At 39.4% G+C, this 27376-nt stretch overlaps 1 protein-coding gene across 4 annotated transcripts in view; it reads right to left on the reverse strand.

The window, feature by feature from the left end:
* SS3 (starch synthase 3) overlaps positions 1–19023 on the reverse strand; it is a 74492-nt gene extending 55469 nt beyond the window's left edge. For all 4 annotated transcript variants that reach the window (XR_016085424.1, XR_016085423.1, XM_010280374.3 and 1 more), the window contains exons 1-5: positions 18780–19023; positions 18068–18131; positions 16431–17960; positions 14145–14359; positions 13431–13701 (exon numbers count right to left, since the gene is read on the reverse strand). Coding sequence is in view for 2 of the 4 variants with exons in the window: in XM_010280374.3 (XP_010278676.1) it covers positions 13431–13701; positions 14145–14359; positions 16431–17960; positions 18068–18131; positions 18780–18914 (2215 nt within the window). In the remaining 2 variants the exon portion in view is untranslated. The remainder of the gene's footprint in view (positions 1–13430; positions 13702–14144; positions 14360–16430; positions 17961–18067; positions 18132–18779) is intronic.
* Between the last annotated feature and the right edge of the window lie 8353 nt (positions 19024–27376).

Genomic DNA, 27376 nt, shown 5'->3' on the forward strand with positions numbered 1-27376 from the left:
CACAAATGAGCACAAGCAAACAAGTACAATATAAAAGATCACATGAAGTAAAAATGTTGATCACATGAATCACATAAAGTTTACTGCAGAGGTAACTGGAGAGAAACCTATTTTAACAGCTCCAATTTCATATGTCGCATGGCAGGAATATAAGCAACACAACAACGCAAAGAATATTTCCAGCATTGAGATATATCTCTTCACATAAATCAGCATGCTTCTCATCATTTTATGTTGAAAATTGCTTGCTCTGTTTCTTTGTTTCAAAAAATAAATTACAAATTATCCACACAGAACATTGCAAAATAACCAATGCGGATGGAGCGATGGAGAGTGGTACACAACATTACTTTGTAACCCAGCGTCCCCCCCCCCTGCTGCAGATACTAAAGCAAGGAAAGAATACATGGAGAAAGAAACGCTTTTCTATTTTTTTTTATCAGCAACACGAAATTGATTCATTAGATTAAAAATTAGAGATACAACAAAGAGTTGTAGGCACAAAAACAAAGCCCACCCAGAAACTATTCACTATTTACAGAATTGCCCAGAACATAGATCGTCTTTGACTTCCTTGCTTTGTCAGACCATCAGCCAAACTGTTTGCAGACCTCCTTATCCATCTTATTTGGATCATCATATCTTTAGAAATCTGCTTGAACCTCCTGAATTCATTCCTTAACTTCCATATGATTCCTTCCCCTTTTTTCAACCAGCCCACAACTACTTTTGAATCACCTTCAATAATCAGCTTAGTAATCCCCCCTTTTTTTGATGAATCTTAGTAATCCCCATTTCTTTAGCTTTCTCTACTCCATAGACTGCTGCCAATAATTCTGATCTCACCACATCTCCATGCTGAATAGGACCTGAGTACCAAGCTAGAATGCTTCTATTTTCTTTCTTCCCTAATTACCCCACCAATACCCAATGGTCCAGGATTGCCCATACAACTACCATCAAAGTTTAATTTCTTCCACCCAACACATGGAGGAGACCAGGCCTCATGAACAATCTGTCTTCTAGACGAAGAACCTGCAATTATTCCCCACAATCTGCAGAAATCTCCAACCTTAAAGTCAGCAAAGATCTTTAAAGTGCTCGACCAATGCGCTACTCTGAGAGTAATCACCTTAATCACAGATTCTTTACTTCTTTCCTTGTCTTCAAAGATTCTTAGATTCCTTTCCTCCCAAACTGTCCAGATCACTGCTGCTCTAGTACATCTCCACATAATTCTATTCCTAAACCGAATTCAGAATTTTTGGATGATAGGATATTGCTATTGTTTGAGTTTTAAATTTTATTTTCTATTTGTAGGTGTCTCAAGAATGAGGTTTCAATTTTTCTACAAATTTGCTCTTATTCAAAATTACCATTCCTGGTAACTTTTTTATACCATTTCTGGTAACTTTTGAACTCTGTATTTTTAGTAATTCCCTGATAAAGGGAGAGAGGGAGAGTAGGAGAAGGAGAAGAGAGAGGGGGAATCCGATTGTAGGAAAGCTAATAACTTTATTCCTTTTCTTCAGGCTATATTTATAGCCTTATTGTGCTACAAACTAGGAATTAAGATAGGAACTACCGTCCCATGATCTTAGGAGCTTATCAACAAAAGAAACAGAAATGACTTATCTATTAAAACAGAAATGAAACAGAAATGGCTAAGGCTTATCCAAAATACTTCAACTAAGAAACTACTGTGACCGAGTCTCCTGCTGCTGTCGACTTAGACCGAGTCTCCTGTTGTTGTTGCTGCCTAGTGCATGCATGCACGTATCATTTCCTCCCCCCTGAAGGATCCTTGTCCACAAGGAAGTCAGGATACGATTTGGTGAAGCGCCATTCATTTTCCCAGGTTGCGTCCTCAATTGGTGCCCCTACCCATTTGACCAAAATTTCAGATTTTGGACGGTATTTGCCCTTGCAAATAATACGACGATCTAAGATAGCTTCCGGTTGTGGAAGGATGGTCGAAGTATCTGAGATCGGGGGTAGCTGGGTGGAAGTTGGGGTGATTGGTCCCAAATGCTTCCGTAGTAAACTGACATGGAACACATTATGGATCTAAGAGCCAGGAGGCAAGGCTAATCGATAGGCCACCGAACCGATCTTCTCAATGATTGGGTAAGGCCCAAAGTACCGTGGGGCAAGCTTCATAGAACGCCGAAACGCCACAGAAGTTTTTCGGTAAGGCTGCAACTTCACATACACATAATCACCTGCGACGAATGAAGCTTCACGTCAGTGTTGGTCTGCTTGACATTTCATCCGATTCCGAGCTACCTAAAGGTTATGTTGCAACTCGCGTAGGATGATGTCCCGATCACGTAGGTATTCATCGACTGCCCCTACTCGAGCAGTGCCTGGTACATAAGTCAGCAGACTTGGGGGTGGGATACAGTAGACTGCTTCGAAGGGTGTCATCTTGGTGGAAGAGTGAGTGGATGTGTTGTAGTTGTACTCTGCCCAAGGAATCCACTCTAACCATTTCCGCGGCTAGTCGCCTGCAAAGCATCGTAAGTATTGCTCCAACGTTCGGTTAACGACTTCGGTTTGCCCGTCGGTTTGGGGGTGGTAACTTGAGCTCATACACAACTTCGTCCCATGCATTTGGAAAAGTGTTTGCCAAAATGAGCTGATAAACACCTTGTCGCGGTCGCTAACAATGGATCTCGGAATTCCATGTAGGTGGACAACGTTGGCGACAAATGCCTTAGCGACTGTCGCGGCGGTGAATGGGTGTTTTAAGGGGATAAGTGGGCATATTTTGTCAACCGATCCACAATTACCATGATAACCGTATACCCATTGGAAGGTGGTAACCCTTCGATAAAGTCCATCGAGATATCTGTCCACATTTGAGTGGGAATCGGTAGCGGCTGAAGCAACCCTGTTGGCCTCATGCAATCTGTCTTGAAGCGCTGACACACGTCGCACTGTTGCAAGAATTCCTTCACCGCCCGACGCATTTTAGGCCAAAGGAAACTGTGCTTGATATGAGAGAGGGTTTTATGAAACCCAAAGTGTCCCCCTATTGGGGATGAGTGGCAGTCCGCCATTACCTTTGAAATCAAGGTGGAGGCGGGGCTCAAATAAATTTTGTCCCCCTTGAACCACACCCCATTTCGTTGAAGCAACTTGTGGGAGGGTCGCTTCTTCATCAATTCTTCATAAAATGTGTTGTTCGACCTCTTTTTGTAGCATCGGCCACCAATTTGCATGTGGTATAGAGATGTACAGAAATTGAAATTCGACCATACGCGACAAGGAATCCGCACCTTGATTTTCAACCCCTTTCTTATACTCGGTCTCGTAGTCATAACCAAGTATCTTTGGCAGCCACCGCGTTTGTGCTGGTGTAGTTATCCGTTGCTCGAGTAAATACTTAAAGCTTTTTTGGTCGGTGCGGACTGTAAAAGGTTTCCCAAGCAGATATGGGCGCCATTTCTTAATGGCTTTGACAATAGCTAACATCTCCTTCTCATAGGTGGATAGTGCCAAGGCCGACCCCTTCAGTGCTTCACTAAAATAGGCCACCGGCCGGTTTTGCTGGGTAAGGATTGCACCAATCCCAGTTCCACTCACATCGCACTCAATCACGAATCGTTGAGAAAAATCCGGAAGACATAGGATTGGTGAAGTGAGTGCTTTCTTCAACTGCTGAAAGGCTAGCTCTGTTGTCTCGTCCCATTGAAATCCTCCCTTGGTCAATAGTGGGGTCAAGGGAGATGCTATGCTTCCGAAGTTACGGATGAACTTCCGGTAGTAACCCGCTAAACCGAGAAAGCCACGGACCCCTTTTGCTGTTGTCGGTGTAGGCCATTCGATAACAGCTTGTATTTTGGTTGGATCAACCGACACGCCTTGCTCCGAAATTATATGACCCAAGTACTCGACCTGCGAAACACCAAATCGACATTTTGACATTTTTGCAAATAATTGGTTAGAGGATAATATTTTTAGAACAATTCGCAAATGAGATATATGGTCTTCCCATGATTTCAAATAAACCAGAATGTCGTCGAAGAAGACCAAAATAAATTTTCGGAGGTATGGACGGAAGAGGTCGTTCATGAGGCTTTGAAAGGTTGCAGGTGCATTCGTCAAGCCAAACGGCATCACTAAGAACTCGTAATGCCCTTCATGCGTCCGGAAGGCTGTTTTAGGAACATCTTCTCGCACCCAAATCTGATGGTGCCCTGACCGTAGATCCAGTTTGGAGTAGAATTTGGTCCCGTGGAGCTCATCTAATAGTTCATCAATCACAGGAATGGGGTACTTGTTTTTAACCATGATGTCGTTCAGTGCTCGGTAATCCACGCAAAATCGCCAAGCTCCATCAACCTTCTTCGCTAACAAAACCGGTGATGAAAATGGGTTGTTGCTTGGTCTTATCAATCCTGACTGCAGAAGCTCCTTCACCATTTCTTCTATTTCCGTCTTCTGATAATATGGGTACCGATATGGCCTCATACTAACTGGTCCCTTGTCGGGAAGGAGCGGAATTTGATGGTCATGTGGTCGTTTAGGAGGCAGGTTGGTGGGCGGCTCAAATACATGAGAAAACTCGGTTAGGATGTGGTCCATCTCAGGTGGATAACAACTAGGTTGGCTGCTGCAGTTTGAAGGAACTATTTGGAAAAGGAACCCCGTACCTTGTAATCCATTGCACTCCTTGTCGGTTAAGGCTTCGATGCTGGCTCATCCCACTCCCTGGAAGGTGCAAGAGACTCCTCCCTTCTTAAACGTCAAGGTCAGCTGTTTGTAATCCATCTCGATGGGTCCAAGAGTTTCTAGCCATTGTACTCCTAATACCAGCTAGCAGGCTGCAACTAGAAGAACGTAGTAGTCAGCAATAATGGGATGCCCTTGGATGGCGAGAGTGAGAGCCCGGCACTACCCCACACATTCTATCTTTTCCCGGTTGGCGACCATGACTTGGAATTTTCTGTCTCGGTTCACTGGTAACCCTAACTTAGAGACTATGGCTTGATCAATGAAGTGGGTGCTACCGCCATCAATAAGCACCGCCACGTTCTTGTTTTTCAGCTTACCTAGAACGCGTATGGTTTGCGGGTGCTCAGCTCCTGCAATTGCATGGAAGGAGATCTCAGGAATCGCTTCTTGGTTCTCTGCCTCTGGCTCGACATTCTCCGTGTCCGCCTGTACGGGATCCTCGATCATGAATAATTGTGATCGCTCGCAACGGTGGCCAGCGGTGAACCTCTCATCACAATAATAACATAGTCCCTTCTCGCGACATTCTCGCGCCTCCTGGTTGGTGAGTCGTCGGAATGTTGATGGTGGAGCGCTGGGAACCTGGTTCGTGCGCTGGGTTGGTGGAGGCCTGAGCACACCCGCCATTGGGTTAGGTGTCCCCCTCTGGGATACTACGGCTAGTTGGGATCGAACTTGCTGGTTCGATTTCCATTGTAGCTGGTTCCGTTCCTCAATTAGTCGAGCAACTCCAATCGTATCTATCAAGGTTCTAGGCTGCTTAATCTTCACGTCTATACGAATGTCATCGCGAAGTCCTGCAATAAAACAACCAATGAGAAAACTCTCGGGTAGGCCGTCAACTCGATGGGAGAGCCGTTCAAAGGCTTCTTGGTAAGCTGCCACAATTGTAGTTTGCTTGAGGCGAGTTAAAGCTTCCGACGGATCCTCGTAGTCGGTTGGACCAAATCGTTGTAGAACCGCCTTAGAGAATTCTTCCCATGTGAGCGGTCCACGATGTTTCGTCAGCCACCTGTGCCATTGCAAGGCGATGCCTTCTAGATGGAAGGAAGCTAGATGCACTTGTTGGTCCGATACAATATTTTGGAAGTCAAAATATTGCTCTGCCTTGTAAATCCAGCCGCTCAGATCGTCCCCATTAAATTTCGGAAACGACAATTTGACATGCTGACAAGGGTGATCATGGGTGGAGGTGGAACGGGAAGTGTGCGGGTGTGAGGACTCTTCATGTGCAAAAGGGTTGGTCTCGGGAGTGGTTCGTGAGGCTCGAAAGGCTTAGAGTTCGGTTAACACTGCTTGCAAAACAGCGTTCACTTGGTCGAAGCTTGACTCATGTCGTGCTAAGGTCTCGTTGACTTCATTGCGGAATTCCGCATTGGTTTTGCCGCGAGTGTCCATGGTCGGAACCGGCTCTGATACCAATGATATGTTTGAGCTTAAGGGAGAGAGGGAGAGTAGGAGAAGGAGAAGAGAGAGGGGGAATCCGATTGTAGGAAAGCTAATGACTTTATTCCTTTTCTTCAGGCTATATCTATAGCCTTGTTGTGCTACAAACCAGGAATTAAGATAGGAACTACCGCCCCATGATCTTAGGAGCTTATCAACAAAAGAAACAGAAATGACTTATCTATTAAAACAGAAATGAAACAGAAATGGCTAAGGCTTATCCAAAATACTTCAACTAAGAAACTATTGTGACCGAGTCTCCTGCTGCTGTCGACTTTGACCGAGTCTCCTGCTGCTGTTGCCGCCTAGTGCATGCATACACGTATCATTCCCATACTCATTGTTTATGGTAAACTTGCAATTTACTATTTTAAGAATTTTTGGTGTCTTTACATTAATTTCATTTTAGTACAATTAGTGAAGTGTTATTGGAGTAGTTTTAGGAATTTGAGTCCTTATTGGAGTGTCCCCATGGGTTAGTTAAGGATTTGTCTCCAACTGTCAGCTCTAAAGTAATTAGTAAGTTGATTTAAGTCAGTTTCCTAGTCCAAATTGGAGCCTGTAAAGGGAGATACGAGTTCATAAGTTTAATCTATAAATTTAATGTAATTACAATAAAAAAAAGAGTTGATCTGTGTTGACAGGTGTTATTGTACACAGGTTTAGTATCGCAAGGGTACTGTTGTATTTCCCCATCTTTATGTTGTACGACTAGACTAGTATAAATAATATCTACTGCACACGCCTGCAGTATTCTTTTGGGGCTTTCAATCCTCTCGGCTCTCCTCTCCTCTCTTCCTCTCTTCCTCCTCTCCTCTCTTCTCTTGCTCTTGCTCAACATGGTATCAGAGCAAGTCGTCCAGGCCTGAAGGGTGGTGTTAAGCAAAGCTGTTGTGGTCAATGTCGAGCAGATAGTCTCTTCATCTCCCAGTGTTGTATCCATCGAACTGCTAATTTGTTGTGTTCAGTTCAACCTTATGCAAGAAGATGCCTGCCTGATTTTTCATCTTCCAACGCAGAAAAAGGGTTCTAGTTATAGAGACTTTTCATCTTCCAGCCCAAAAGTTGTATCCATTGTCTGTTCGACTGTAGAGAGGCTATCATCTGAGGTTCGTAGAGGAAGTTCTGGTTTACAGAGAGGCTATCATCTGATGTTCAAAGAGTTGGTGTTGTATTGATCTCATTGATTGACTGTTCGGCTACCCTGTTGATTGACTGTTCGGCTACCCTGTCGATCTCGTTGACTGTTCGGCTACCAAGTCTGCCGATTAGGTGTGTGGTGAACTTCACCTTGTATTTTTTCTTTCATTCTGTTGGGGGGTCATTTGACCTCTGTAAAATCATAGGTCATACAGACCTGGTTATGTACTGCAACTACAGTGTTGGTTTTTTGGATTCCTACTAAATCGTAGGTCATACAGACCTGTTCAAGTACTGCAACAGCAGTGTTCAGTCTTTGCTCCCAGTGAAACCGTAGGTCAGAAGGACATGTTGCTGTGCTGAGATAGCAAGTGTTCTTTCTTTTGTGGACTGAAGGTCATAAGGACCTGTTTCTGTAACAACCCTATACGGTAGTACTTCTTTGATTGTTGTTGTTTTTTTTCTTAAACCCGAAACCATGGCTAGTGAAGATTCAGCCACATCTGGAGTTTCCTCAATGCTGAATGGAATGGGTGGGGGTGACCTATCCTTTCCCATGGCTGTTGTCCCTCTTGATGATTTAAATTACCTAGAGTGGTCAAGAGGGATCAAGTTATACATCACTGCAAGGGGGAAGATAGGCTATATTAATGGGAGAATCAAAGAACCACCCTCTGGGAGTGCTGAATATGATAGATGGAATTAGGAGAACAGTATGGTTATGTCTTGGCTCTTGGTCTCCATGCAACCTCAAATAAGGAAGAATTTCATGTGGGCTGAAACTGCAAATGAGATCTGGGAACAAGCAAAATCTACGTATTCAGAATTGCCACACTATGCCAAGATTTATCAAATGCAGGCAGCATCATCTACTTGTAGACAGGGGGAGAGATGTTTATCAGTATATTACTATGACTTGACTTTTGTCTGGAAGGATTTGGACCATTAGCAGAATGTGGATTGGAAGTGTGATGAGGATGCCAAAATGTACAAGAAACTTGTCTCCCAACAAAGAGTGTTTGCCTTCTTACATGGTCTGAATCCTATGTATGAATCTATTAGAGTACAGATTCTCAGCTCTAAGGATCTCCCATCCATTCAGGAAGTCTATGCTCTTGTACAATCTGAAGAGAGCAGAAGGAATTTGATGAACAGCCCTGGTGGGGATGCAGTTGCATTGGCAGCAAAAGGGAGTATCTCTACTAGTGTGGGATCTTCTTCTAGGAAAGGAGATCTCCAGAAAAAAACAGAAGATAAGGACAAATTGTGGTGCACTCATTGCCAGAAACCCCAACAAACCAAAGATACCTGTTGGGATCTTCATGGAAAACCAAAATGGGCTCAAGATCTAACTAAGAAACAAGGTTCATATGTGAATAAGAGGCCCGGACAGCAAGGTACAAAGAAACACCACATGGCCAACATGGTTACTCGAGAGAATCAGCCCCCCATTTCTACTGTGACTCAGACACATCTCACTGGATCTGACCCGAGGGAGGATATTATGAATTCCTTCCGTGACCATTTAGAGCTCTATGGTAGAGAAATTCGTCAGATGGATGCTCCTCCCTCAACCTCATTTGCATCTACGTCAGGTAACCCTGCCACAGCTTTCCATGTTGCTTCTCACACCCCTGACTCTCCATGGATCATTGATTTTGGAGCGTCAAAACACATGACCGGTACGTCCTCTTACTTTCAAACCTATCACCTTCTTTCTGGAAGAGACAAGGTGAGACTAGCGGATGGATCATACACTTCCATAGCTGGTCAAGGAACCCTCTCTCTTCCTCTTGGTCTTACCCTTTCTGATGTCCTTCATGTTCCAAAATTTTCCATTAATTTGTTCTCTGTTAGTAGTGTTACTAATTCCTTAAATTGCTCCGTGACTTTTTTCCCTTCTCATTGTGTGATTCAGGATCTAACCTCAGGGAAGACGATTGGTAGGAGACGTATGGTTGATGGACTTTACATGTTGGAGAATAGGGCTGGTCTTCATGTACAGAGTCTATGAGTCAGTCCTGTAAGAGTAAAATTTATTTATGGCATTGTCGCCTTGGTCATTTGTCTTTTGAGTCTTTGAAAATTGTATTCCCATAATTGTTTAAGTCAATGTCTGTTTCTGATTTTTCTTGTCAAACGTGTCAGTTAAGTAAACATTGTAGAACTCATTTTCTTTAGAAAAATAGTAAATCTGAACCTCCTTTTCACATTGTTCATTCTGATGTATAGGGCCCTGTTACTTTACCATCTGAGAGTGGCTACAAGTATTTCATTACCCTCATTGATGATTATTCTAGACATACTTGGGTATATCCGATGTGAACCAGGGAGGAAGTACCAAAAATCATTCAAGATTTCCAACGGATGGTCTTCACTCAATTTCATATTGAAATCCAAATTTTTCAGTCAGACAATGCAAAAGAATTTTTTCATAGTGATCTCACTGAATTCTTTGCTTCGTGTGGTTCACTTCACCGGAGCTCTTGTGCCCGCACACCACAACAAAATGGTGTGGCCGAACAGAAGAACCGACATATCCTTGAAGTGGCTCGGGGTTTACTACTTCATATGAATGTCCCCAAACGTTTTTGGCTTGAAGTTGTTCTTTGTTCTACTTACCTCATAAACCGTATGCCCTCTCGTTGGTTAGAGTACAAAGACCCACATCAGCTTCTCTTTCCTAAGGCTCCCCTTCTTTCTATTCCTCCTCGTGTATTTGGTTGTCAGTGCTTTGTCCAAAATCTGTCTCTCACCCGTGGGAAATTGGATTCTCGTGCTATCCCTTGCATATTTCTTGGTTACTCCTTCACTCAAAAGGGGTACCGTTGTTTTGATCCTGTTTCTCGGAAATTCTATGTCTCCATGGATGTTTCTTTCTTTGAAGATGAGCCTTTTTATCCTGTTTCTCCTCAGGGGGAGTGTAGGCATGAGGAGAAACTGGTTTAACTCCCTTCTCTTCCTGATCCTCCGCCGTTTCGTGTCTTTTCTCGTCGTCGCAAAGGCCAACCAAATTCAAGAGCTGTGGAGAATCCGGAAGCTGTACCTCCAGTGCCACCAAACTTCTCGGGGGAGGATCATACTCACTCAGGTAACTTGGCTCCCAATGATGTTCCTGATTCTATTGAAAACGATTCCTCTACTGCTAATGACCTTGACCTTCCTATTGCTCACAGGAAAGGTGTTAGATTGTGCACCACTAAACATCCAATTTCCAACTTTGTTTCCTATGAGAACATTTCACCCTCATTTTGTGCTTTCCTTACCTCTATTGACAGTGTCTCTATCCCCAAGAATGTGGCAGAAGCTCTTTCAGTTCCTGAATGGACAAATGCCATGAAGGAAGAAATTAATGCCCTTCATAAAAATGGCACATGGGAACTTGTTGATCTTCCTAAGAGAAAGGTTCCAGTTGGATGTAAATGGGTGTTCACTGTCAAGCATAGGGCTGATGGAACAGTGGAGAGGTAATAAAGCTCGCTTAGTGGCAAAGGGGTTTACTCAAGTGTACGGAGTTCATTATGTATAAACTTTTGCCTCAGTTGCCAAGATGAACTCCATTAGAGTTCTTTTCTCCCTTGCTACTAATCTGGATTGGGATCTACATCAGCTTGACATCAATAATGCATTCTTGAATGGTGACCTTGAAGAGGAAGTTTACATGATTCAACCCCCTGGTTTTCTGGCTCAAGGAAATGAACAGAAAGTGTGCAAGTTGAAGAAGTCTTTATACGGGCTGAAACAATCACCAAGAGCTTGGTTCAGCAGATTCCATATTGCGGTTCAGCAAAAAGGATACAAGCAATGTCAATCATATCACACACTATTTGTGAAAAGAGGAGAAGGTAAAATTGCTGCCTTAATTGTATATGTGGATGACATAATTGTTATTGGTGACTGGAAGGATGAAATTCAGAGGTTGAAGTTTTTTCTTGCCACTCAGTTTGAAGTAAAGGATCTAGGACCTACCAGATACTTCCTTGGAATTGAAGTTGCCCGATCAAAGAGGGGTATCTTCATTTCTCAAAGGAAATATGTCCTAGATTTACTTCAGGACACTGGAAAGATGGGGGTGAAGCCAGTTGACTCTCCCATTGACCCCAACCATAAATTAGGTGACAGCCAAGGTGAACCTCTCAAGGATGTGAAACAGTTTCAGAGGTTTGTAGGGAGATTGTTATACCTTTCTATGACTCATCCAGACATTGCATATGTTGTTGGTGTGCTCAGTCAATTCATGCATGCACCTAGGTCCTCTCATCTTGAAGCAGCAGAGAGAATCCTCCGATATTTAAAGAAGTTTCCAGGCATTGGCTTGTTATCTCAAAAGCACGGGCATTTGAAAGATGAAGTTTATACATATGCAGATTGGGCTGGATCTCAAAGTGACAGAAAATCTACTAGTGGCTACTGCACCTTGTTACATGGAGGAGTAAAAAGCAAAACGTGGTGGCTAGATCCAGTGCTGAAGCTGAATATCGTGCTATGGCCCACGGGGTAGCTGAAGGCATGTGGATAAAGAATTTGTTGAGTGAGTTGGGTTTCCTAGTGGACAAACCTATGACTCTATTCTGTGATAACAAAGCAGCTATAAGCATTGCTGCCAACCCAGTGATACATGATAGAATAAAAAACATCGAAGTTGACAAGCATTTTATCAGAGAGAAAGTCATCAGTGTGTACTCCCTATGTCAGCTTTGAGAACCAACTTGCAAACATCTTTACAAAGGGGCTAAACCATTCCAGACATCATGATCTCTGTGACAAGTTGGGCATGATTGATATCTATGCTCCAACTTGAGGGGGAGTGTTGACAGGTGTTATTGTACACAGGTTTAGTACCGCAAGGGTACTGTTGTAATTTCCCCATCTTTATGTTGTACGACTAGACTAATATAAATAATATCTACTGCACACGCCTGCAGTATTCTTTTGGGGCTATCAGTCCTCTTGCCTCTCCTCTCCTCTCTTCCTTTCTTCCTCCTCTCCTCTCTTCTTGCTCAACATTCTGAGTTCTATTTTTTTAACGTCTCACTAATTCTTTGGTGGACAGTAAGTTGTCTACTTGCCTTTCATCCATATTCTTTATCTTTAATCATCTGAATCCCCTCCTTCACCCCACAAAACTCACCACCAGGTCTGAATTTTGTAGGACCCCCATCCTACCTTACATCACCGCCACCATTGGGAGGAGAGAAATATCAGGATTTTTTTTCCTAACAAGTTCTTCAAAGATTGTTGATCTAATTACTTACCACTAAAGTTGCACACCAGATTCTCATTAAAGAAGAATTTATAAGAATTTCCATGGATTATGTGGTTAAAGGGCAGAAAATAAAAGTCAGCTTCTTCATTTGCAGATAAGCAATTATGCAGGATAGTCAACCCTATCTAAGAGCAATCAAGATCAATGGCCTTATTACAAGTTCTCAGATTGATGTATTCTTTTAGCTTCGGGTAAGCAAAAGTGGAGCAGGACTCAACCTGCCATTAGTTAGAAGTGGAAGGAATTGTATGGTCTCGCCACAATAGGGGAGTCTAGGAAAAAAAATTCTGTCCTTTACAGAAGGAGGTCAAGGTTCCTTGATGGCAGATAACAATGCCACCTCACCCATGTTCAGAGAATCATAAGCTTCAAATGATAGCATGCATGGCTCTTTCTTCACCCAGCCAATGGTCCTCTTCATCTTCTATGGGAGACTACAACCTTGGCATCCAGAATGAACACCTCGTTCAGATGAATCTCAATATTGACCAATTCATCAGCTGACAATCTTTTTGGGGATGGGGTTGGGAGGAGCAAGCTGTATAAGAGGGTTTCTCTTCATAGGTGATCATTTTGATTTGAGACTGCTACATTTCTTTTGTATCTTTCATTTGCCTCCATTTTGAAGTTTTCATTTGTTCCTTTTCTCCCCTTGCTGTGGGAATTAACACATGTACTCTTTTCTTCTCCATCTTAAACAAGTGTTTTTCTATGACAAATACATCTTAAATAAGTTTATTCCCTGTTATCAGAGAAAAAAAGAGACAAGGACTACCAACTTGACATATTCAAAACCCATGCTAGTCAAAATGGAAGTGCAAGGATATTAAAAGCTTACCAGTGGTTTTGACACGAGGACTGTTATCTACAGGCAACATTTTCTGAGGTGGTAATGGCCCATTACGATGGGTCCAGCGGTTAAATGAGCATCTAAACCAAACTTCAGGTTTCCCGTTGAGAACTGTGTTAGAAGGATTATAAAAAACCGTAACAGTAGTTCCTGCTTTGACATCAAGTGGCTCAGTGTAGACTATATGCTTTTGAGACAATAGAAACATTTTCATGGTCCGTTCCTTTGTCTCAGCTTTCATGTGTGCTGTTCTTTCAGCCTGTAAGAAAACAAGCACAAGTCAGAAGGAAAAAATATGTGAGCCTGCCAATTGAAAAAATGGGGGAACCATGTCAAAGGTTTTCCCATGATAAAGTGAAGTTTAAATAGAAAAGGTATTTGAAGGTAAACTAAGGCACCCATTTTGCATATTACAAGGAAAGCCAAACAGCTTATTTGCATTCATGATACATACAGTGCTACAAGGAGCCACCACTAGAATCACGTGCTCCATCCCAGCATGTCACAAATACCAGTATACCAAAGATCAACCATCTTTATGGTTTACCAGACGTTGCTCTAGACGTCCTCATTCAGAGGAGATCAATCACCCATCTTGCTTAAATGGAATAAAGGTAACCTGTTCTTTAATCGAGAACTTTTTTTATTGGTAACTGATGACTTTTTTATTAAACTAATCATGATTCAATACATTAAACTAACCTTCACACGTATAGCCTCTTCTCTTATCCTCCTCTCTTCCTGAAGCCTCCCATATACTTGCTGTTCTTCTTCAACCCAATACAGTTCTTCAGGTATGCCTCTCGGGACAATAGCATGGAAATCTTGAAAGTTATTATTATCATAAACTGTAGCACTCCCGGGAGGTCCATCAGCAAAAACCCAATCCATGATGAGAGCTCGATCGGGTACAACAACTACAAACAATAAAATATGCATAAACTTCAGAGTTTTCTCCAGAGGATCATATTGAACAGTAAATGTCATGCAAAAATCCAATGCTACTCTCAATTCCTGTATATTCAACATAATTTTAAGCTTTAGCTTGCAACTGTCACAAAAATAAAGAACCATGAAATATTCCATCAGTCCATCCAGATTGAGAATAAAAATGACATGACAGAATCTACCTCTTCTGAAAAAATCTGCATTTTCAAAATTCAACTAAGAAAATAACTTGTCAGTTGAGCAATTTCATAATTCAATGATTGGGACCCCTTTGTTCGTAATAACATGGGTCTCAACCTGGACAAGAGGACTCAATCTAGGCAAGAAATGTATTAGAATTAACAACTTATTAGAAATGGCAATGCAATGAAACAGAACTATTTTATAAATTGTTGAAAGGATTTAATCACCTTTATGTTTAGTAGATATTTATCATGATTCATCTTAGAAAGTCAAATCATCCAAACCAAGATTCAAAGAATGTGCTTTCTGAAGTCTCAACACATACAATACAAGCATGGACCAACAAAACATACTAAGCATGCATGTCACATTTAAAATAAAACGAATACTCAAAACTGGCAACTGACCTTAGGAAACCATTTTCAAGTTTGCCAAGTTTGAAATATGTCACTTTTGACACCATGTGGATCATGGTTTTGTTGTCCATGTATTGTATTTACTTTTGTTCATTTTCATAGGTCCCAATTTGCAAGTTTTGGCATTTGCTGGAGTATTTGGAAAGAAAGAAATGGAGTTGAAACTAGCAGCTTTCCTATGGATCAGTCCATTGCTCTTAAAGGCTTTAAGGTCTTTAATTGGTATGTCGTTTTGTGTGCATAAGGTTTCTTCTCTGTGTTTGTCTCTCCTTTTCCGGAGAGCTGATATGTACTTTGCAGCAGTTTGGCTTTTCTAATGAAATTTCTGTTATCTATTAAAAAAAATTGTCTGCATAGGATACAACATTGTAAAGTTACAGATTGCTCTTTTATATCTTTCTACATCCTTACACATGACAAAAATTTTTTATTACTCATAAAAAAAAATGTTACTTTTGAGAGCATCTGGGCATGCTCCAGAAATTACCAAGAACCAATATTACAAGAGATATAGTCCAAGAGATTCCGCCATGTCTTGAATGCATATGTTTTCTTTCAACTACAACATCCAAAACTGTAATTCATATTGTCTATTTCTTTCAAGCAAACGATATGTCAAGTTTTCTTGGCATGGAATACATTGAAATTAAAGAAAAATAATATGCTTAGAAGAAGAAAATAAGATGTAATAAATACAAACAAAGACAATAGAGACTGTTCAAAAGCATTATATATAAGATATTTCTTCTAAACTGAGTACATAACTTCTCTTTTCCTGACTAACTTAATCAACATCATAGATTGGACAATTTAGGTGGCCTAGTATTGAAATGAAGTTAGAGTAATATTTCAATCAGTTTTGATTCAGCTCAGATGTATACCAAGAGAACTTAATTCTATTGCTTATGGCTTAGCAAGAGTGGGTGTGAAGAGGGGGGTTTGTACAGGGCAACTTCTATGATGCCAAAAGGGCATGATACTGGAAGAACTTTGACCAATCAGAACACCCCCCCTCCCCCAAGGTGAATTTTGATGAATACCAGTTACTGATAGGAAAAAAAATAAAAATAAAAAATGATGAATACCAGTTGACTGGATACCACTTCTATGATACCAGTTAGTACTCTTTTTAAACCTGAGTACACATCCTCCCATGTACTGTCTACATCTTTTTTCTTAATTTTCCTCAAAAATAACAAAAGGTGGTCACCCTTCTACCATTTTGGTTCAAAATAAATTATAGACCAGAAAATTAATCTAATATTATCAGTTCAATTGTAAGCCTTAAATCAAGGTCTGTAGATCAGGCCCATTAATTGATGGATGCCACCAGTGTGTATGTGCACAATGTGCCACAGTACCATTTTCACAATCCACTATCGCTAAAGAGTGCATAAAGGATATGACTTGATGCAAGAGAGGAGTCATAATTTGCACATACCATCAACATACCACCAGTCACCATCTTTAATCTCAGAGTGGACAAGTCTCCCAATGATAGACAACCCATCCTTCCATTTATTGTGCCCCCCGTGAATCCAGAGTTCATTAGCATGAGCAAGAGGACGTGAGTTCCTATTGTAATATAACCTGACCAGATCCCCACCTTTGAATTCCTTAGGCTCTATATACCAAACATTATCAACAGATCTTACAGCCTTTTTAATGAATTCGTGTAAACTTTCTCTTTCCTTTGCAGCCTCTGCTCTTGCTTGTGCCCTATCAGCTTCACTTGCAACCTTTTCTGCTTCAATCCGCCGCCGCTCTTCCTCTTGTCTTTCCTTTTCAGCTTGCTCTGCAGCAAGCTTTTCAAGTTCTCTTCGTTTCTCTTCAAGCAGGAAATCCTCAAAGGTTGATGCATCCATTACACCTTCAACAGTTAAAGAGAAATCCTTTGTTTCATTGTTTTCATAGACATTTGCCCCATTGAAGAAAACAAAATCCATCTTGTATGCCTCCTTAGGAATATAAACTAGGCAAGACCACCAATCCCCTCTAAGATGGGTCTTATTCAACTTTATAGTAAAAGATTTCCATCTCCAATCATTAAAGGCACCCATAATCAAAACATCAGGTTCATTTTTTAAAGTGGAAAGATTCCTGTTAAGGAACACTTCTATGTCTTGATCAGGTTTAACTACCTCAGGATAAACAAACATTTTGCACCCTCTTGAAAAGTTCTCCTCTGCAAGACTCTCAATCACCTTTCTGCGTGCCTCGGCATCCATCTCCATCTTTGGTTTTAACAAATGCTCCTTCATCTCTGGCTCTTCAAACATTAACTTCTCAGTCTTGTCAAGTAATTTTGGCTTGTCCAACTCAGTTTCAACCAAATCTTCATCAACCACAGTAAAGGTTCTACTTTGACCAATAATTCTGCCATTAAATGTATCCAAATTCTCTCTTGCAAATGATGTTTCATTTACATCATCCTCAATTTTTTTTGAAGTGATTATTTCTGATTTCTGTGACTTACTTGTACTATCATCAATTACAGAAAATCTTCCATTTCCAGAATTCTTTCTTGCAAATGGCGTTTCATCTACATCATCCTCAAATTCCTTTGAAGTGATTATTTCTGATTTCTGTGACTTGGTTGGACCATCATCAATTCTGGAAAATCTTCCATTTCCCTCAATATCAACACTTTTAACCACGCCAAACTGTTTGTTTGGTGATATTGTTGTGCCAACCTTATTTTCAATTTCAACCTTTGTTTCCTCCACTTCCTTCTCTTGAAGATATTTAGTTTCCTGCTTTTTACCAGTATCTACCTTCATTTCAGCTGGATTCTTGCTGGAACTTGGATGTTCACCGGGAAGGGAAGGGCTTGAACTGCCGTTATCATCATTATCACTTTTCTCTCTCCTCTGGATGCTTGTTCCAACCCGTATTTTTGGCATGAATCCCTTAGCAGCAGAGCCTTTTGGCCTTGAGACCTGGCCTTTCCTTGATCTCCTCCTTGAAAAATCTAGAATTAAAACGAAATCGAAAGAACGCTAGTAAGTAAAATTGGATTTTAATGATACGGTAGTACGAAAAGAAGTCACTGCCCACAACCAAGCACACTGTACTGACCTGCACCGGCGAAGATGTGACACGACAATCCAATTGTTGGACATTCTTTGCGCCATGGAGATGTCTGAAGTGAATAACAACAAACAAATGAACAAATAAAAGACATGTAGTAAAATTTTGAAGGTGCTACCTCTCATGACCTTCATTCAGTGAAGTATAAGTCTTTTTTATCCAGTCATATTAGTCTTATAACCAGTAAAATCCTTCAAACTACATAAATCGAAATGTAAAGAAATCTTCTCCCACGATTGAATCAAGCAAAAAAAACATAACTGATTCAGCTGAACTCTGTGAACTTAACAGAATTTATTTAAAAACTATTTGATGCCCCAACTCCCAAAGGACCCAGAGCAACCTTTTACAAAACTAAAGTCGGTTTCAAAGTAAGCATTCAATCTCCAATCTAAAATAAGAAAAAACAATCCCAGAGAATAGATATATGATAAAGGAAAGAAAAGCTGAAACATTTCTAACCATTAACCCGAAACTTGACATTATGAAACAAATAAATACTCTTTCTCATATCGGTTGGTGTTTAAAAGGAAAACAAATAAATAGATGAAAGAAACTCATTTAAAGATTAGACCCCACGCAGTAAAGAACTCAGTGAAGCAAAAGAAACAGTACACAGTGAAGCATAAAAATATATATATTTAAATATAAGGGAAAAAGAAGAAAGAAGAAAGAAAGAGGGCAAAGTAAGAGGAATTACATGCGAGAACGGATTGGTTCTGCCATGAGAGAAGAATCTAACAGGCGGCTGGACCTTCAAATGAGTTTTTTCAGGGAAGGTTGTTCTGTAACAGACGGGTCTCTGCACTTGTAGAGCGATCTCCATTGTTGCCATAGAATGTCTGTTCGCTGATTACGTCTTCACCACAGACGATGCAAAAATCTTCGATCGATGATCGATCGATGTCTGTCTCTATGCAGAAATATAATAATAAAATAACAAAATACTACAATAACAGTAGAAGAATATTATTATATTAACGTTAAAAATAAGAAAAGAACAAGAAGGGCTGAAGATGCACCAAGTGTCTAATCCTCAGCTCAGCTGATAACAAAGGGGCCCAGGATTTTGTGTGGCCTAGTCAACTTATAGACCGTCGGTTTCTGTCCAATAAATCAGCCCTGTAAATCAACGTCTCAGATGAGCCATAGCATGAATGTTCGGGGTTTAGATTTATGTACTGATTCCACGTACGATAATGAGCGGTTCCGCCACCACGAGCCGTAGCCTATAATGTCCCATCATTTGCACTATGATGGGCCCCACGTATTGTTCCAGTGTGGGGCGATGTGATCGTCCATGACATTTTCTGAAATTGCTCTTAACTCTTATATATTATAATTAGATTATTGTTATTAATTCAATTTTTTAATATTTTTATTGTTTTTCAGAAATTAAAGGCTGGACTGTGGAGTCTACTTTTCGTGATAGAATTGGGCTATGCTCAACTATTCTCTAGTCGACACGTGTCAACAGTGGTGGTTACATGAAGATCTTGAATAAAGTGGGCCATTTGAAACATGACATGTGGTCCATACCTAAGCAAAGGCACCAGAGAACCCGGGCCACGAGAATCTTCATGGGACTCGGAGATTATGCGGATCAACCACAACCGGTAATGGTTGCTCGGGTCAACCCGCATCCAACCAAACTGGATCCAAACCGCATACACCCATTCAAGAAATCGAGGCCGCATGGTGTAAAGAGTTGGGGTCCGTTTGGCATGTCTTTTTGGAAAGATCTTCTGATACTTCTTATAGTCAAAAGATGCATTGTCAGCATTGAGCTTTTGCATGAAGATCTTAGCAGCCCGAAGCACAATTAGTAGTCTCGCGTGAGAATTAAACATGAAAGACACAAAAAGCTTCATTTGGAGCTTCTCGAAATCAACCTAAAATGGGTTTTTCACATCTTCTCGACGTTCCATTTTTTGACAGCTAGATCTTTCACACGCCAAATAGAAATAGACCAAAATTCAGTCTACTTCACTTGTAAACAGCCAAAAGATTACATGGAAAAACATGTCAAACAGACCCTTAATAAAACTTATGTTTTTAGAGTCTTAGGATTAAAAATGCACCCAACACCACACACATGGAACAATATGTGAGTTGAGGTGAGTTCATAAAGAGTAGCTACCAATCAAAATATTCTAAATTATGGTCCATGTGAATTAATGAGTCTTATAATAATGTAAACCATTAAGGGACATTATAGCCTTATAGGTACCTTTTTCGTTTGAGACCAATTATTCAATAGGTGAATTTTGGTGTATTTGGGCTAATGGCTTTATTGATGGCGTTCGGTAGTGTACAAATATTGTGGATGGGATCATTTTGGTCCTATCCACGGTAAGATATGGTGTTCTGCTATATGTGGATGGTTCCCGTCCACAAATTAGTGTGGACAGGGATGGGTTACACCCCAATTTTATCGTCTATAATACTTTCTTGTAAATGGTCCACATTATGGTGTGGATAGTTTGTTAGAAAGCTTCAATGTTGTAGTGGTTAAATTACTCCCATTTTATTTAATCTTTTAATAATTTTTAAATTTTAAATTTTTAACTAGAGAATGACCTCGTACTAAGTACGGGGTTAGTATTTTTTTGATAATTTTTGTTTTGTTTAAACAAAAAATGTATAACTTTTTATTATTATTTCTTTATTTTTTAAATATGATTTGTATTGTAACTTTTTAGTTAATTAATTTTTATTGTTATCATTAAGTATTTAATTAATGATTTTATTATCATAATAATTATTATAATTAAAATTTTTACTATAAAAATTTAAAGATTAATCAAAATGTAATATTTACTTAATTATTTAATTAAAGATTAATATTATTTTTAATTAGTAATGGTGATGATTATTTTCTTATATTTTATTTAATTACTAAGTATTGTTGTTATAATAGATTTTCTAGTTACACTAAATTCTGGTAATTTACATAATTTTAATGCACAATCAATTTTTTTAAGTTTACTATTTAATTATCAAAAATTAAACTAAAAAAAACTAATATGGGTCTTACATCTTTGTAATTGACAATATATTCTAACCTATTTTATTTGAAACCTCCTATTAATTTATGTTTTTTAATTTGATTTAAGATATTAAATAAGATCTTATTGGTAAGCAATAACCCACTTTATTTGGTATTTACTATTCATCTAATAAATTTATTTTGAGTTATTTTTTTAGTTAAATTAGGCTGCTTCCTAAAAGTTAAATCAAGTTTGTAATTAATAAAGTATTTTCTTTTTGAAAAAAATCATTTAAAAACAACTATGCGTTTATGGTAATCTTTTAATGGGTCCCACCATTTATATTTAATAGACTATGAATAAACATGTGTTAAACTAATAAATAACTGTATATTGAGAATGTTTAGGAGTGAAACTACCCACTTTTTGAATCCTATTTCTTGAATTAATAGGATACTACATGTCTAAATGGTGGTAGTGGGTTGTGGGCTTTAGCATCAACTTCTTAGAAAATGCCACACTTTCCAAAAAATGAGAAGGCCACATGTCTGAATGGTGGGGGTTGTGGGCTTTAACAACAACTTCTCAAAAGATGTCGCATGTCTAAGCTTCCAGAAAAATGAGAAGGCCATGTGTCTAAATGGTGGGGGTTGTAGCCTGAAAACCTTCCTTTAATATATATATTAGATATTTTATTAATAAAATAATATTTTTTTAATGTTAATTCTAGCACAAGTCTGACGTTTCTCCTTCTCAATTCTTTTTTCATTATTTAAATATTAAATTTAATATTTTTATCAATAAAATAATTTAAAATATTATTTTTTATTTTTTAATATTTAAAATAATATTTTTTAATTATTGAAAAAATGAAATTGTTGTCTACATATTGATGCCTTTATTTAATTTATTTACCATATAAAATGCAAAAATTAGACATTTATGATCGACTATGTAGATCTCCCATAAAAGGTATATGAGATATATGGAATAAAAAAGTGTGATCCACACCACACCTACAAAATGCCACAATGGGTGATTGGTCAAGTCCACACAAATCTATCCACAATTCAGAACAGCTGTGGACTGTGGTGTGGTGTGGAGTGGTCATTGCCACAGGGTATAGTTGGACCATTCCACACCCACCAATTTATCATCCATACTACAAAACACCCCTTTAGGTTTGATTTATAATTAAATTATTTTTTATAGATGAATAAATTTTATTTTAAATTCTAAAGCCAAAATTAGATTTGCTTAGCATTTTGTAAAAGAGAATTCCCCCACACCACACGAAGAAATATTTAAGTAGTCTTTTATCACTGATGCTAGCATGTTGTGTATCACTTGCCATGTGACCAATTACAAGTGAATATGCAAGCACGCCAGTAATCCTTATATATCGGTAACTAATGCTAACAACGAAAGGATGATTATAAAATGAGTTCGGGTCACCTGCCAATAAAAAAATGTTCCAACACCCTTCCAACATCATCTTAATATCTTATACTACATATGTCATACATGGCAGTCCCACTTTTATGGTGGGTCCTAGTCTCAAGGTGAGATGTGTGGTGTCAGATCATGTTGATAGATTGTTAAACTATATGTTTTGTTGGCAGGTGATCACAATTCTTATAAAATTTACTACTCATTATTTATATTTAAAGGATAAGAATTTTAGTCTAGTCTGAATCTCCTACCCACAAAAACTCTACTTATAAGATACAACAGCCGATGAATTGAGATATGCTCGATGCCTCACATGCACATCTCAGCGTGTATTAGGAACATCTCCCAAACTTATCATGGGAGATGTTTCCAATACGCAGCTGGGATGGGCTGTGTGGTGGTTGTGGGATGCTGATGTGAATTCCCATGAATGATAGATAACATACAATAGATATTTGGTGTGTAGCTGTCTTTTGTGGGGTAGGAATTAGGAATTATTAATGCAGTTCAGTCAATCCTACTCATTAAGGTAATTTTTAAATTTTTATTTGAAAGATAATGTACCAAAAAAAACTGAAATTTAGGCTATAAAAGTGGCATTCTAAGATACTTACCCCCCTCCAAAAAAAAGTGGCATTCTAATATCAATTAACTAATCATAGTTATCCACATGATGTACCAAGATTTCATCCAGTCCATCCAAGTAATATACTACCCACTTGAACCATACCGTCATCGTCCCCTATTAATAAGGCTTTGCTAATGTATATTAAGGTTCGGTTTGGAAGGAGTATAAATAGAAATATATACAGTGTAAAGTCCTGTGTTTTGTATTATTTTATATGTATTTATACTTTACATATTTGCATTTGTATTCCTTCTAAAGTCTAAACTGAGCCTACCTTCATTTGGAAAGATTATAAATACAGATATGTTGACTGCAAATACAAATACATGGATGAAAATTACAGCACTTGTATTTGCACTGAACTAACACATTTGTATTTACAATTTTTCCAAACGGAACCTTAAGAACTATCATCATATATAAATGAATTACCAATGAATAAATGGTTAAATAATTACAATTTGTTATAATTAAATAAGCGATAATCCAAATCACGAGGGAATAAGTGCACGTTGAGACGGTAAAGAACCTCTCTTGTTTTCAAATTTGTCATTGCTTTATTTGCTTTTTTTTTTGTTTCTTTTGATACATTGAGAAGATTAACACCAGTGGGCTGTGTTGGTGCGTGATCTAGCTACTCCTAGCTAGAGGGCGATCTGAATTTCAATTGGGCGGCGAGCTGGATCAATCTGCAAAACAGTGGATCAGAAAACCCGGGGTAGCTAACCAGGTAAGGTCGCTCCGATGCTTAAGTAAGTACTTATGCTATGAATGCAAGCTAAATGCTTGAGAGCTTGAGTGCTAGTGAGTAGAGTAATCATGCGTACCTTTGTCTTGAGGTTTCATGTCTTTATATACTGGAGTAATCGTGGGCCTTACGAAAGAGCTCCGGGATCTCCGGGCTGTGGAGATGAGGTTTGTTCCATTTTTGAAGGGGAGTAATATGTAGATAAGGTTTATCATTTACCTCCGATTCAGGCGGAGCTGAGACGAGTTCTCATTGTGATATCGGGAAATTCGGGATCTGTTGGCTCATCGTGATCTCGAGAAATTCGAGATCTATTGAGAAGGCCTTTGGAGTCGGTTGAGTGGCGTTTTGGCTCATTAGCTCCGAACTGGCACTTCGATTCTTTAGTCCCGAACTGGATTGGGTGTCGAAGTGCCTCTATGCCGAAGTGGTTTTTTTGGGCTGAGGTGGCTGAATACCCGAACTCCGAATGTTGCGAAATGGGCTTGCCTGACTGAATTGTCACCCTTCGATCAGATCGTGCCAAATCACCCTTCATCAGGCTACATCAAGAAAAATCATTCCAAATCACGAGGGAATTATTGCACGTTAATTGAGAGGGTAAAGAACCTTTGTTGTTTTGAAATTTGCCATTGCTTTCTTTTGATACATTGAGAAGATTAACACCAGCGGGCTATATCAAGAAAAATCAAAAACCTAAGGTTCAAGGACAGATAACCGAGAAGTGAGAATTGATGCTTCGACACATTGTTACCCTCGCGGTGGGTGTGGTCTGTGTGGATGTAGTGATGTACGAGACTCTTCCACCATAGACCTACATGTCCATTGTTTTTTTTTGCCATGGGTGTGTTTAATTTATCAAAATCTCGTAAATAATTGTCATGGTTTTTAAAACCGATCTGAAGATTGAATTGGTCAGGGGTTCGGTTATCGGGTTGAATAGTTGGTTTGTTCTGACAAAAAAATAAAAAAATTAAAAAATAGTCAAAATCGTTCGAATGATTAACTACCCGGGTTAGTGATTTGTTGACTAAAATCAACAATTTTTTGAGAAATCCCAATTTTGAAGAAAAACAGAATCGATCACCTGACTGGTTCCCGGTTTTTCCAGTCCGACCATTCAGTCCGGTCCGATTTTAAAAACCATGATAATTGTTATAATTTCTTCACTAAGTTGGACTGTGGGAAAGAGAAATGATTAAGTGGATTTATAGTTCGTACTTCGTATATCCATGCATCCAAGAATTTCCTTTTTATTTTTTCGGATCGATCTGTAGTTTATAAAGGAACAAAATATGCAAAGGAGATTAATTAGAATTCGGATTCAATCATTAGGAAACTCATTTTCAGTGCATTAGGAACATTTGCATATTTGTATATTTTAATGGTGAAAAATACAGCTGCATGTGGTTGTGAAGACACATCTACTGTGCATTCTCGGGACGCCTAGCACGAGCTGAGATCTGCTCCTCACAAATGGGCGCCTCACAGGCACATCTACCGTGCATTGAAAACATCTCCCATGATCAATAATTAATAAGTATGGGAGATGTTCCCAACGCATGGTAGGCTGTGTGTATAAGGTGCCTATGAGGCGCCAGGTGTGAGGAGCAGATCCGGTCTCGCCTAACACATGCTGACGAATACTGAGGTTCGAATCCAACAAGGCCCGAGTTAGAGCTCTGATATCTCCTTCCAAATTAATAAAGCTCCATACCAGCAGGGAACGCAAATGCCAGCTCTGTTTCATTTGCCGAACAAAAGGATTGTTTTCGGAGGGTACGATACCAGTAGAACTTTGACGAATTTTCATGATATCATGTCTCATTTGGTTTGCGGGAATAGGGGTTTTGAATTGGAATCAGAATGATTCATCCAATTCTAATTATTTAGTTGAGTAGAATGGGAATCTTATTCTCATTCTTGGTGAAATAGTATTCTCTCATTTGAAAGAATAATTATTCCTTCTTCTCTTGAGAATAAAATTCCATCTACTTTATTTTAATTTCCATTCCAATTCCTATTTACTAAACAGACTATAAAAGTAGACCATTCTCATTTTGATTTCAAAAGATTTTCATGCTGATTTTGATTTTAATTCCGACTGCCAATCAAACGGGCCCTCAATTCGTTCAATTGGTTAAAGATTATGAATATAATGTTTTCCGGCATGGTAAATAATAAATCCCGAAAAAAAAGAGTAAAGTAGATAGTTTTGCTGCATGTATCATCCACTTCCATTTCCACTCAATCTGTAACAAGTGTGTCGTTAGCCTCTGTCATCCGGCCTTCTGATCCACCAATGCCAACTGCCCACGTGACAGTAAAATCTCTTTTTCATGGTAAAAGTCTAAAGATTAAGGACTAGTTGATCCGTGATCGTCTCACGTGTAGTATATGTTTGGCATTTTCTGTCTCGTTTATGGTGAAGGGTAACTCCAGCGTTCCATATTGCCTCACCGCCAGGAAAACATTCTAGAACCGCCATTGCCTTTAATTATCTGCCTTTTTGGTAACAATAACACGTGTCCCCACATGGGCAATAATGATATTCAAAGACATTCCAAAAGGTATACAGAGATTTTTTTTCAAAAGAATTAGAAATACATGCATCCTACTGTTTTCGGAAGGGACTATAGATAACGCTGATTTAGAAGCTATATATGCTAGAATATGTGCAACTTGAATATCATTACAAGCTATATATATATATATATATATATATTTATAAAGACTAGTGAAGGTTTCCAGAAGTTTGGCTAGTTGCGATTGATGTAGCTTTTCAATTCAGAGTTTTGGCTTTGAGATGTCCTGCAAAACAGTTTTAGGCTGCATGGAGTCACTGTATACTACAATGGAAGATAACTTTTGCTTGTTTGCTGCTTCTAATCCTGAAATTAGCTCCGCGTCATAAGGGTAGGTTGCCCAACAAGGTGCTCCTTCATAGATGATTTCCTCTCTTGATGATCGATGGAGGATGAAAGCTCGTCATGCACTTCCTGTTATAGGATCATAAGAGCCATCAATTTGCAAAGTGGCCATTCCCCTAGGGGGTTTTCTGTGATCTGTACATTAACACAACTTCCCAAGACTTTTTGTTCCTCTCGTGGTAGATAGGTACTCCATTTCTTTATGATTTACTGGGGGGTATATGTGATGTTTTCAAACTGCTTTCTGTTCCTTGCATTCCATATAAGACAAAATATTACACACCCCCTTCCCATGATCTCTATTGCTACTTCCTTTGCATGTGCTGACCTGAGTTTTTGATATCAGTTTGAGAAGATTATGTGGACCGGTTGGTTGGATATTTCATCTGGGTTCAATACAACCTGGGCTGAGCACCATATGGCTCGGGTGAAGTGGCAGTGACAGAAGAGGTGGTGGAAAGTCTCAACCTCGTTCGAACACATCACACATGATAAGTCTGGCTGGGCTAACTAGCGGTGGCTTTTGTCTTTTGTGGGTACCCCCTCCCA

This window comes from Nelumbo nucifera, chromosome 1, assembly GCF_055504915.1.
Source record: "Nelumbo nucifera cultivar China Antique chromosome 1, China Antique-T2T, whole genome shotgun sequence".
NCBI classification, from domain to species: Eukaryota; Viridiplantae; Streptophyta; class Magnoliopsida; order Proteales; family Nelumbonaceae; genus Nelumbo; species Nelumbo nucifera.